General features: G+C 45.0%; 1 protein-coding gene across 1 annotated transcript in view; it reads right to left on the bottom strand.

The window, feature by feature from the left end:
• The window catches only part of FBXO10 (F-box protein 10), a 50,129-nt gene that overhangs the window by 26,821 nt on the left and 9,784 nt on the right, over positions 1 to 13,524 (bottom strand). Inside the window, exon 3 of the mRNA XM_060237020.1 lies at positions 7,450 to 7,599. Coding sequence (XP_060093003.1) covers positions 7,450 to 7,599 — 150 coding nt within the window. The remainder of the gene's footprint in view (positions 1 to 7,449; positions 7,600 to 13,524) is intronic.

The following is a 13,524-nucleotide window of genomic DNA, read 5'->3' as shown; positions in this document are numbered from 1 at the left end:
ATTATTGTCTATGCTCATCTCTTTCTTGTGAAATCCTTTGCACTGGAATGTAGAGTAGAAACCAGGTTTATTCTATATCTAAAGTGATTCAGGGGACTTCATTAGGACCATACCTCTTTGGTGCCACTCAACTAACTAGAAGTTTAATTGTGAGACAGCACCAAATTACATTTTCTTGAACTTTAAAGTTGCTGAAATAAGGTTCCAGGTACTAAACTGCAACCTTCATTGATAAACGGCTTTGGAAAATGGCATCTTGGAATAACTTCACAGATTTACTCACCCAGACTCCTTAAAGACCAACAAGAGGTCATGGATATAAGCTTTAGAGAGTTAAAGTTCCCTTTGTCAGATGAAGAGATCTTTGGCTATCAAAAGCTGAAACCCTGAAAATATTTTTGGACTTTAAGGAGCTACAGGACACAAACCTATTTTGAGAAATCTGTGCTATCTTTGTAAGGCAATTCTTAAGTGTCTTCATACAAACTTCCTTGTGCAACTGGAAGGGTGTGTCTCATCTACTTTTAATTAGAATGAAATCTCATTATGGACTAGTCAGATTTCTGAAAATGTGGAAGGTAAAGGCATTTTGGAGGGAACTAGTAGCTAGAACTAGGTTTCTTTCTTTTTAAAAGAAAATCAGGTGAATTCAAAAGTCTAGGCTGCCAAATTCTATACCTGTCTGCTACTTATGGAATAAACTTAAGCACAGCTATTATAAGAAGAGATTGGATTTATACCCTGCCCTTCACTTGGCGTCTCAGAGCAGTTTATAATCTCCTTTCCCTTCCCCACAACAGACACCTTGTGAGTTAGATGGGGTTAAGAGAGCTCTCACAGAAACTGCTCTTGAGCAGAACAGCTCTGACAGAACACATGACTGACCCAAGGTCACACCAGCAGGCGCATGTGGAGAAGTGGGAAATCAAACCCAGTTCTCCTGGATAAGAGTCCATGCTCTTAACCATTACACCAAACATAAGTGAAACACAGAAGATCATAAAACAAAAGAGCTATTTTACTACAGAGGACACTGAAATTTTTCTTTGAACATTTATTGAGCACATTGCCCTTCCGTGAGGACGCAGCAGTCAGGACAAAGAGCCTGGTCACAGCTGAAAGTTGACTACCTGAACATACTATCTGGCCAGCCAGAAGGGGACATATTTGGGTATGTTCTCCAGCATAACTGACTGGACTCAAAAAACAAAGCAAAACAAACACGCTGTCTTATATTAGAATGGCAGCATATAATTCAAGTAAGGTCAAGCCTCTTCCCCCATAGAGCTCTTTCTTTTTCTTCCTTTGTCTCACTTTTCACCTAAGTTTCAAGATCTCTCTCCATGGGTTGTTGGTTTGAATCACAGCACTGCAGTCTAGAGCAATTATCCATATTCTAAACTCATTTTTCACTTTGTTGTAAGAATTCAAAACATACTTGAGCTCAGAAACTCCGGCTTCTTCCATCTGTCTAAGTATGCTAGCAGACACCAGATATCCAGAATGGCAGGACTATTTGCTTGCCTTTTTTGTTCTGCATATTCAGCCCACTGTTCTGTTTGCTCGGATGATTGTTTTCAGTACAGATGCTTCTGCCGTTTTGACACTTGCACCACATGTGTTCCACATTTCTTTTCTGCAGCACAAAGTATTTATCTGGAGGGCTTTGAAACTGCATTTTTGAAACTCCTGGCTTCAGTGCCCTGCGGTTTGATATCCACCTCATGTTTTCAGAGCATCAATCACAGGAACGGCTTATATTTGCCCATTTCCACACCATACAATGATAATGAACCGTTTTAAGTTGCTGATGCAAGAGACCCTGTGTGGGTGGGCTTTGATTCTGGTTTTTCTCACTGCCACAAACACCATACTGTGAATCTGGTTGATAAAACGCCACGTCGTCACGACTGTGCCATTTCTCATTGTCAAGCAATTCATCCAACATCTGTTCACCTTTGCCTAAGCTGATCAAACAGATGGTGGTGGGTAGCAAATACTTTCTTTCCCAAATCCTTGCTGAAGTAGGGGAGTACAATCACAGCCTGTCAGAGCACTGAAAGGCAACTGTGCGGCCTCACAATCATTTGCTGACCTCCCATGTGTTCTTTTAGAATGGGCTCCTAATAGAGTTGCCAATCCCCAGGTGAGGGCAGGAGATCCCTTGGTTTGGAGGCCCTCCTCCCGCTTCAGGGTCATCAGAAAGCAGGGGGAGGAAAATGTCTGCTGGGCACTCCATTATTCCCTATGGAGACCAATTTCCACAGGGTGTAATTGAGAATTGAACTGTGGTTATCTGGGGCTCAGGGGGGTGTTTTTTGAGGTAGGAGCACCAAATTTTCAGCATAACATCCGGAGCCTTTCCTCAAAACAACCCTCAAGTTCCAAAAATATTGGGCCAGAGGGCCTATTTCTATGAACCCCCAAAGAAGGTGACCCAATCCTTCATGATTTCCAAATGGTAGGAAGGCATTTAAAAGGCATGCGGACTCTTTAAATGTGATGCCCAGAACTCCCCTTGGAGTTCAATCATGCTTGTCACAACCTTGCTCCTGGCTCCACCCCCAAAGTCTCCTGGCTCCTCCCTCAAAGTCTTTAGATATTTCTTGAGTTGGACCTGGCAACCCTAGCTCCTGACTTGAGCCAGCAGTCTCTCCACTTCAGTGCTCGGATGTGCAAAAAAAAAAAAAAAAAGGTTACCAGGAAATTGGTGCTTCTGCAGGTAAATCACAACTGGGCCACAGGGAATGTTGGCTGCATGCAGTGTTATATGTGACACCCTCATGTGCAGAAGGGTAACATCTAATATTTAATATAATCTAAACTTGTTTTTCACTGTGCTGAAAGAACCAAAAATATACTTGAGCTCAGGAAGTCCAGCTCCTTCCACAAGGCCAAAAAGGCTATCAGATGCCAAATATCCAAGATGGAGGGCCTATCACAATATGCTTGCCTCTTTTGTTCTGCTAATTCAGTCCACTGTTCTGCTTGCACAGGTGATTATTTGCAGTACACACAATTCTGCTCTTTTGACACACCAACTCATTCCACCTCTCTATCTCTCTTTTTGCATCCACAAAGTATTTCTCTGCAGGACTTCGGAACTGCATCAGTACTCCTGAACGTGGGCTTCAGCGTGTTTGTGTAAAGTGTGGTCAAACTGCAGTTGACTTGTGGTAACACCAGTAAGGGGCTTTCAAAGCAAATGAGAAGCAGAGGTGCTTTGCCATTGCCTTCCTCTGCACAGTGTTTTTTGGGGGTCTCCCTTCCAAGTACCAACACTGCTTTGCTTCCAGGATTTGATGCGACTGGGTTATATCATGCCATTTTTCTTGCTCCAGGCTTCAGTAACCTGTTGGTGAATATCCATCTCATGCCTTCTGGGCTTCCAGTGACCTGATCTGCTTATATTTGCCTGTTTCCGCACCATGCTTTGATCATGGACCCTTTTAAAGTGCTGATGCAAGAGATTCTGTGTGGGTGGGCTTTGATTCTGGTTTTTCTCACTGCTACAAGCTCCACACAGTGAACCTCACTGACAAGCACCACACCATCATAGCAGTACCTTTTCTCACTGCTGAACAATTCATCGAGCATCTGTTCACCTTCACCTAAGCGATCACACAGGTGGCAGCCGGCAGTAAATACTTTCCACCCCAAAACCATGCTGAAGGAGGAGTACAAGCACTGCCCACCAGAGCACTGAAAGGTAACTGTGTGGCCTCACAATCATTTGCAGACCTCCCACGCATTCTTTTAGCACAGGTTTCTGATTTGATCCAATAATCTCAGATGTGCAAACAAAAGGTATCAGGAGAACGGTGTCTCAGCAGGCAGTCACAACTAGGTCACAAGGAACACTGTTTGCATATGACACCCTCGTGTCCAGAGGGGTAACATCTAATACCAGTTTTTGCTCTTCCTAACACTGGCTCAGCAAATACTCCTGGTATGGCCGTATCCTTATCGAACGGTGCTATGGTAATTAATTCCTTTCAAGTGTGCTTTGTCGCCTAATAATGCCATGAAGTTCTTCCATCTCCCTGACCTATCCACCAATCACACACACTAAATAACATACTTTCAATCCACTTAAAATTCACTTTCTGACTGGTTTTTGCCAGTTATACAGTAAAATCCAATTGGAAAGTGGATTGAAAGTGCATTATTTAGCATGTGTGATCTCAGTCAGTCAGTCTGACATCCTTTGCTCAGTGCTGTCTGGTTTAACTATTTATGAAAATACAGTTGAGCCATCTAATATGGGGTGTATTCATTAAAGGATGAGCCACTTGAATTTGGAAGGTTTCAGACTTTGCTTAGTGGAGCCATAAGGTACCAGCTAAGAGCCCCGTGGTGCAGAGTGGTAAGCTGCAGTACTGCAGTCCAAACTCTCTGCTCACAACATGAGTTCAATCCCAGTGGAAGCTGGCTTCAGGTCGCTGGCTTGAGGTTGACTCAGCCTTCCATCCTTCTGAGGTCAGTAAAATGAGTACCCAGCTTGCAGGGTGTAAAGTGTAGATGACTGGGGAAGGCAATAGCAAACCACCCCGTAAAAAAGTCTGCCTTGAAAACGTCATGAATTGACGTCACTCCAGTGTTGGAAATGACTGGTGCTTTCACAGGGGACTACCTTTAAAGTACAGGCTATCTCACTAGTTCTTCTGTATGCAGGCCCATTCTTTAGAACTGATAAAATAAATGATTGTGGAAGAACTTTAGGGCCCTGTTCACACAGCATGTTGAGTCAGTGTTAAACTGACCCGGTTCTGTTCCGAATATCTTTGTTCTGGATATTATCGATCAGACTGCCATACTGCAATTTGAATCACTCCACAGTGAAACCGTCTTCTGCTGTCCACACGATGGCACCATGCAGTTCTTTTTTTTCCTCCGCTATTATGCACATGTACATAGGTTGAAACATTACGTGGTTATGCGCATATCGCTAAGTAGTAAAAAAAAAATGGTGACTGTAAACCGGATGTCTGAGCCTCCTTTTGCTCCGGGACAGTCTTAAAACATCCAGAAGTTGGTCGAGACTTATCCAGACAGAGAAACTACGAGGTGAAACTGGAGAACTCAAAAAACACCGCATAGGAGCAGGTAACAAAACACTCCCGTACCAAGAATTGGGGGGGGGGGGGGCTACCACAAGTTAATACCAGGAGGCAGATGTTGCTATCTGATCAGCCACTTTTAATCCAGTATGAAACAGCAGCAACAACAGATTACACTGTGCTCTGAACAGGGCATAGATGTCTTTGCAGCCAGAAACACTGCAGTGGAGACCACCAGAGCTTCTCCATTGATGAGCAGAGACGCTCGCTTGTTAGATCAACTTTTTCATGGCAAGCAACATCTCATGTTAAAGACTTCTTTCCACGTATTGTTTTTGTCCTGTTCATAACCCACCATCTGTCTATAAAAACGAAGTTTGTATTTTGAAAGATTAAAAGCATGCTATTCATCATCAGAAGATACTCAACAAGATCCTGAAGAATGGTATCTAGCTGCTTAAAAGAATACATTCTTTCGCACTGGTATGCTTCACAGCCCGGCCCAAGCAATCAAAGATGCTCTACCTTGTTTCATATAATTTCAATGCAGAAGTCTCTATGATTCCACTGATTCGGGCATTTCATTTCCATGATGCTGACACTCTTTCATGAAAGATGCTGGCCCAGATCCAACCACATAAAGAAAATTTAATTGTCCTTAACCTACCTGCCTGCCTACCTACCGACCTTCCTGACATTCAAACACCTGACATTTATTCTATGTGATTCTTAAGTTAAGCAAGTTTGGCCACCCCTGAACTAGATGTTATGTCATGGGGGGGGGGGAAATCACAGGGATTCCTAACTCTTGTTGACTGCTTAACATGAATGATGTAGGGATGGCACGTGTAGGGGAGAGGCAGCAGGGAAAGGTGGCTTAACTCCTCCTCCCTTCTCTGCCACTGTCCCATCCCCTGCTGCAACCCTTCCCAGGTGGGCTTTTTTCTGGTCTCAGATCCTGGCTGGGGAGGAAAGTGGCCTGAGGGTAGAGCTTGTGAGGTAAAGAGAGAATACAGCAACAGATGGAGGAAGGGGAAAGCACCTCCTACCTATCACCATCACCCTCCCAACATGTTCCATGTGTAGGGTTGCCAGACCACTAGTGGAGGCAGAATCCCCCACTGCCAGGCTCTGCCCCTGAGCCACCAATCAGCTAGTCAGTGGGAAGACTTACCAGTAGAAAAAAAAGAAAACTTAGGCCACATTGCTGGTGTTCCATAGGAAATTACATCATCACATCACCAATTTCCAGGCAGTGCTCTGGTATTTGGGCAAAAACTCGATGGTAGAAGCCAGTCATCTGGAAGTCGCTGGCATGATGATGTCACTTCCTGTGTGACACCGGCAACATGTCCTAGGCCTTCTTCTTTCTACTGGTAAGTCATCCCCTCCATTCCCGGCCGGTTGCCAGGAGGACCTATCTATGTGGGCTACCTTTGAAGCTGCCTAGAAACTACAGCTGGTCTGAATGCAGCTATCAGGTTATTAACTAGCTGAAGCAAGCTATATGGAATTTTTTTCCATTTTGGCAACAACTGCACTAATTCAAAATGCTTGTTTAGATTTCTAAAACCCTAAATGAGCAGGAGACCAGGAAATCTTAAGGACTGCCTTCTCATATAGGAATCTCCTCAGACATGCTGGTCATCACCTGTGGCCCCAACATTTGAAGTTGGGTGGATGGCAACATGAAGCGAGGCCTCGAGAGTGGTGACCTCAAAGTTCTGGAACACCCTCTTGAGGAAAGCCAGTAGAGCCACTTGGCTCATAACCTTTGGGAAACCGATGAAGACTTTGTTTCTGCTTTTGGATTTGATTAGTTTTATTTTTGGATGAGCAATGGCAGATTTTTTGGGGGGAAGGGCAAGCTTTTTGTCCAACTCTTAGGTGGCTGCTGGAATTTCTATATTATGGATATTATTTTTTAAGTTATACACTGCTTGGCTGTTTTATACTGACTGGCAGAAAACAATGGGAGATATTCAGTTTTATGCAGTTATGCCAGTCAAATCCCACTACATCCCATGATCTTAAGACGGGAGTAACCAGGGATTTCTTTGAGCAGGAACTCACAGGAACAGTTCCGGCTGGGTTGGCATTAGGGGTGTGGCCTAATATGCAGATGAGTTCCTGCTGGGTTTTTTCTGCAAAAAAGCTCTGTGCAAAAAGAGGTTACATCAGGGGGTGTGGCCTAATATGCAAATAAGTCCCAGCTGGGCTTTTTTAATAGAGTAACTCTGCATCTGCACAGGACTACATTGTTCAGCTCTTTTTAAGACTAATGCCCGTACCTCCCCATTCATGTTAAGGGGAGGGGGCCTCGAAGGGTTGAGAATTCCACAACTTGCTCTGCAGAATCTAATCCCACAGCCAACATAAGATTCAATACCAGAATCGCAGGATTGGCTCCTTTCCGAATGTCAATGCCCGCTTCACAGTTGGAATGTATGTCATTGTCTGCTATCAAGCCTCCGGCGCCAAGACGGAGAAATATCCCTGAGGTCTTGCAGTGGTGAATGTCATTCTTCAGCATGATGATCTGAAGGGAGAACAACAACAACAAAATCACATGTAGTTGCCATAGAAAACCCATCCTTACGACCATAACTACCAGGCCTCATCTTGGGCAGGAGTTCACAGGAGCGAATCTCTAAATTTTATTGTGCGCTTTCTTTCTTAGCCCCTGACCCCCAATACTTGCTTCTGGGTTCCATTGTTCAAATCCCCTGTAAGAATTTTGCTGAACTCTATGATTTGACAAACTTTCTAATATTTTTCCCCCACAAAAATGGGAAAATAACCAAGACATATAAAGCTGACAGATGGCCACACAGGAGAAGGTAATTTTAAAAGTACGACAAAAAGAACCTGCTGTATTTTAACATACAAAAGCTTCCCTCCACAATCTCTCTGGGCTGCATGGCGACTGATCCAGATGATTCAAGTAAGCAAGAGATGCCAAGACTGGTAGCTGAAGACACTGGCTGCGTATCTGTCTAATGTATCCCTCCCCTCGTGCATCTGCCTCTGAGATCTCACATCGTCTGTGACTTCATCAGGCTCTCCCTCTCTCTTTCCCCGGATTCTTACTGCTCGCCTGGTCCCAGTCACCTGGCAGTGAGGAAAAACTGCTTCCAAATGAGAGGAAGGGGCCAGGACAGGTCAGGAAGCATGCACAAATTCCTGCACCATCTCTAAAGGGGCTAGGGAAGAGGTGGGTGAGGGGATACCCAGCTACCTGCTCTGGGCTGTGCAGGAGAGCAGCCAGATGAGGAGGAACTACAACTGCGCCCAAGGCCCCCTCCTCCTTCTCCATGAGGCTGCCAGGGTGACCCTCCCTTAGGGTCACTGGGTCTGTGTTGGAAAACACCTGGAGGCTTTGGGGGTGGACCCGGGAGAGGGTGGGGTTTGGTGAGGGGAGGGGCCTCGACATGGTACATGCCGTAGCATCTCCAGGCTTTAAAGTAGTCATTTTCTCTAGGGGAGCTGATCTCAGCTACCTGAAGATCAGTTGTAATAGCAGATCTCCAGGCCCCACCTGGAGGCTGGCAACCCTACCTCCTTCCTAGGCATGAGGCCACCCACAAAGAACTTGTCACGGCCAGGCAAAGTTACCTCCTCTTCCCCCATCATAAATCATGCACCTAGCAGCAACAGAAACACAAAAAGAGGTCTGGTAATTTAGCCGAGGTTGAATTGGGAGAGATTAAACAAGGCCATGCAGAACTGCCTTCCCACACAGCCTACAAAAATGAGACAGCTTGCAATTCAGAGAGGCACCAGGTCACCTCCTTCATAGATGGGAACACTGGCTTCTTTTAGGCAGGTGTCCTGTAAGGCTGCCATTTTCCAGGTGGGGCCTGAAAATCTCTTGGATTTCAATTTATCTCCCGAGACTAAAATCAGTTCTCCTGGAGAAAATGGCTGCTTTGTACCCCATTGATGCCCCCTCCCCTAGTGTTGTCAGCTCCAGGTTGGAAAATACCTGGAGATTTTGGGGGGCAGTCTGAGAAGGGTGGGGCTTGGTGGGGGTATAATGCCATAGAGTCCATCTTTCAAAGCAGCCACCATTTTCTCCAAGTAACCTTATCTCTGTTGCCTGAAGGTTAGTTGCAATAGGGGAAGATCTCCAGCCACAATCTGGAGGCTGGCAACTCCCCTCCCCAGCCTCCACTCCTGCATCTCCAGGAACTTCCCAGTACAGAGTTGGCAACCTAGTAGTATGCCATCTGGAAATGAGAGATCTTCTGTCTCAAAAGGGTCCTGAAAGAAAACCCACACCACTTGGAAACGTCTGCAACACAGGCTGACCAAATTGGGGGAAATACCCGACATTTTAAACCCGCTTTGTTTTATTTGAGCAAACAAGTCGTTTCAATATGCACGCGCTGCTGCGCCGTTTAATTCTGTTCCAGTCAAATAAGCCTTTTAAACCCATGTCTGATGAGCGTAAAGAAAAGAAATCTACAAATTGCCTTTGCAACAGTCTCGCTTTAATGAGCACCGTACTTCAGATAATTAAATTACAGAACTCCTATATTTGCTCATTTGAAAAGGTGCTGCATGCTCCCCCCCCCCCCCCGCAAAAAAAATCAGTTAATTAAAATGCAGAGGTGAAGACAGCCCCGGCTTCTTCCACTGTTAGTCATTCATCAATAATTTGGTATGGAGATCAACCTCCAATTTGAGTATCACTAGCACAATTACTGGAGACAGAATTACTGCTATCTAAGCCCACTGCTTGGGGTTGCATTGTAAACCTTGCTGCCCAAAGTTTTCAGATAACATACTGTCATTATCCCAAAGTTTTCAGAGAACATTCTGCCATTAAACAGGAGTAGACTGCTGGGTTCAAAGCTGTCTTAACTTTGACCGTGAGGAATCCAACTTAGGACTTCCCAAGGCCAGTTTCCAAGTTTCCATAATTTCCTCACGCAACTAAAACCCAAACAGACTTGCTAGGTTCCAGCTGGTGGCAATGTACCCCTCACTGGCAGCGGGCATTTCTCACTGCTACTCAGCTGGGTAGTGGGAGAAAAATAAGTGGGAAACGGGGACATGACACACAACGTTCCTTCTAAGCTATGGAGTCTTGTGAGCAAAAATTCTACTTTGTGTACTGGAATTAAAGTTGTGAGTGAGCGATTTGGCTGTTGTATAAATTAGCTTGCTGTGGGGCCATTCTTCCTGAGCTAAGACAAAAACATGTGAGCTGGAGGCTAAAAAACTGTGAGCTAGCTCACACTAACTCAGCTTAGAGGGAACACCGCACATCACTCCTGATGTGCTGATGTCACTTTATGCACCTGGGAGTGATGTTAAGAGCTAGAGTGTCCCCTGGGGATGTGCTGACATTACTTCTGGGTCCACAGAAAGTGATATCAGTATGTCGGGGGCAACGTCTGTATGTCACTGGCAAACCCCCAGGGACCTGGTTAAGTCCCCCACCAGTTTGTGGCCAGTCCAAAAAGACACTGGTTTGAATCCTGAAGATCTATAGCGGGGTGTCAAATGTATGGCCCGCAGACTAGAACCCGCCTGCTCATGCTCATGGCTTTTATCCCTCCTGAGGTTCTTTTCTCCCCCACCCCCCACAACCCGTCTTCCCCCTTTGAAGATCAAGGCTTCCAAAATTCCCAGCTTCCTTGCCTTGTTGTTGCCTCCTGCTTTGGCAGGAAGTCTTATGTGCTTGCAGAGTTGCAAATAAATATAGAATGTATTTTACATTAAGGTCTCTGTGTCTAAATATCTTAATGGAAAATCCATTTTGCATTTTCCTTGCAACTTTGTGCTGCAACGCATTTCAATGGAGTGGAGCTTATCAGTATCCTTTATGTTTATATCTCCGTTTCTTGGCATTACATTTTAAGACACACAGGGCGCAGCTCCACAAAATCTGATTATGTCAGATCTGGCCTTCCTAAGAAATGAGTTTAACACCCCTGATCTACAGCATACAAGCACACTGCTATTAGCTACAGCAAGGGGAAAATATATAAGGAAACTTCATTTCATGTATAAACAAAAGGTGAGTTGGAAGGGGAAAGAAAAGCAGACCACACAGGAGATGGAAACAAAATCCTCATGTTGAAGCATCTTTCTCATTCTCCTTAGAAACTGCTGAAATCTGCCTTGTTCCGGAAGACATTTTATTCCCCCGAACACCAATTTTAACCTTGTTTGACTTGACTGTGTGCTTTACTATTTTATTGCCCCTCTTTTCTGCTTTATTGATGGCATCCATGCCATTTATCAGTAGACTCTGCTGGTACAATCTGACTGGTGTGCTGCTTTCGCTGTTCTGTTTTATCCTGTTGGACATGTTATTATTTTATTAATAACACCCTCAAGGCTAATCCTGCCCAGCAGGAAATCAGGACACAAATATTCTTAAAGTAAACACTCTCCCAGCCTGACTCCAATACTAGGAGTAAGCCAAGCTGGGGAGGGGGGAACGGAAAATGTTTAAAAAAAGAGTGGAGGACAGTAAAACCTAGTTATAGGAAGGCACAGGATTTAACTGTTCTCACCTGCAAGCTCAACTTTTGTTTAAAAAACAGACGCTCCTGGCTTTCACCCCCTATAGCCAAACTAGATGCTATGGTGGCCACAGGCTGGACCCATGGCCACCAGCACCTTTTTTAGAGAATAAAGTGGAAATTTAAAATGCCACAAGCTGGGCTTTTTTGTAGCAGGAACTCCTTTGCATATTAAGCCACACGCCCCTGATGTAGCTAGTCCTCCAAGAGCTTATAGTAGGCCCTGTACTAAGAGAGTTCTGTGGCTACATCAGGGGTGTGTGGCCTAAGATGCAAAGGAGTTCCTGGTACAAAAGAAAGCCCTGGCCACAAGGACCCAATCCTGATAGGACCAGGCAAACAAGTCCCTCTCCTGTGTCTTTTCAAGTGCCAGAACAGCCTGATCCAATCAGGTGCTGATGTTCTGAAGCAACAAACACATGCTCAGTAGGCCAGAACAATTGCTAATGCAGGGGTGTCAAACACGTGGCCCGGGGGCCAAATTAGGCTCCCAAAGGGCTCTGATCAGGCCCTCGAGCAAGTCTGCTTCCTTCTCCCTCTCTCATGCTTCTTTCAGTTATTGGAGATTGTTAAAATATTACAAGAATGCTAATCTTTTAAGCATGTTTTAGTTAAAGCTTTTATATATATATAATTGTGTTTGGCTGTGACTTTATAACGTTTATGCCTCTGCTACCTGACGTTACATTTTATGACATGAATAGCATGGTCCGGCCTGACAAGGTCTCATTTATGCGAGATCCGGCCCTCATAACAAATGAGTTTAACACCCCTGTTCTAACTGCTTTGTAAAATGTAATGCTCATCACTGGAATGTGGGGACTGAAGGGCGGGAATTATTGTGTATGTAAGAGTGCAGGAACCTTGTTCTCCTTGGAGTTCACTCCAACACCTTTTTCTTGACTTTGGTTTCCCCACCAGGAAACTAGGTGGTGATGTAACGCAATGGCCAAGAGCCTGACAGGGATTCTATATGATGTTACCATCCAGCACACAGCATCATGGTACAGACATGGCACATGGTACTTCCAGCTTTCCCTCTGATTTGCTGTGATCATTCCTAAACCTGCTTTGGCACATTTTTTGAGTTTTTTTCAAAGATCACAGTCCAAGTGACGTTGATGCCATACCAAAAGTGCGGATTTCCCTGTCTCACCTGCACCGACAACATTTCTTCCCCTTTTACCAGTCAGTGCAGGGATTTTTGAGGTTGTTCTTTAGTATCAGTAATTATGATTAACTAGAAAACCCCTTCAAAAAGTCTTCCAGTGATCAGGGGGAAATGGCAACCACAAGGGGAGTGCGTTGGGCAAAATGCAGGGAAACCAGACAGAAGGATACTCTGTCTCCACTGTGAACACCTCACTTTTGCAGCTGCTATGAGAGCCAGACAGACAACTGTCCCCATGAGGAAACAGCAATGAATCGGGAATCCCTCCACTGGAATCTCGCCTCTGCCACAAAAGTAACTAGAAAACTGTGAACAGTCTGGAATGTCTCTCACCTCCGCCATCTGCAGCGTGAGGACACCTACGCTACAGGGCCCATTGCGAAGATTACAAGCAGACAGTCCATGAAGCACTTTGAACACTCCGAGGCATTTATAGGCAGATGTGAAGCATCACTAGGAGTATCAGCCCTACATGTGTTGTTACAGGAATGGAGGAGACAAGGAAACATCAGTCTTCGCTCACCTCCCTCCCCAAGTCTGGCAAAAGCAGTGAGTTATAAATCAAGCCTACACAACTGGGAATCCAAAGCCTGAAGTATGTACACAGGTAAACAAAGACACCATCGCAGGTCAAAACACCTCTTCAAAAGCCAGAAACAAGTTCCTCACACCCACCTCTGGCTCCTTTTTCACCTCCTCTCCAAGCAAAAGAAGCAGCCCTGCAAATTACTGACTTGGAAGACAAGGTTGAGTG

The sequence above is a fragment of the Heteronotia binoei genome, chromosome 4 (genome assembly GCF_032191835.1).
Source record: "Heteronotia binoei isolate CCM8104 ecotype False Entrance Well chromosome 4, APGP_CSIRO_Hbin_v1, whole genome shotgun sequence".
Taxonomy (NCBI): Eukaryota; Metazoa; Chordata; class Lepidosauria; order Squamata; family Gekkonidae; genus Heteronotia; species Heteronotia binoei.
The sequence above is the reverse complement of the archived record's forward strand: the minus strand, read 5'-3'. Positions and strand labels throughout refer to the sequence as shown.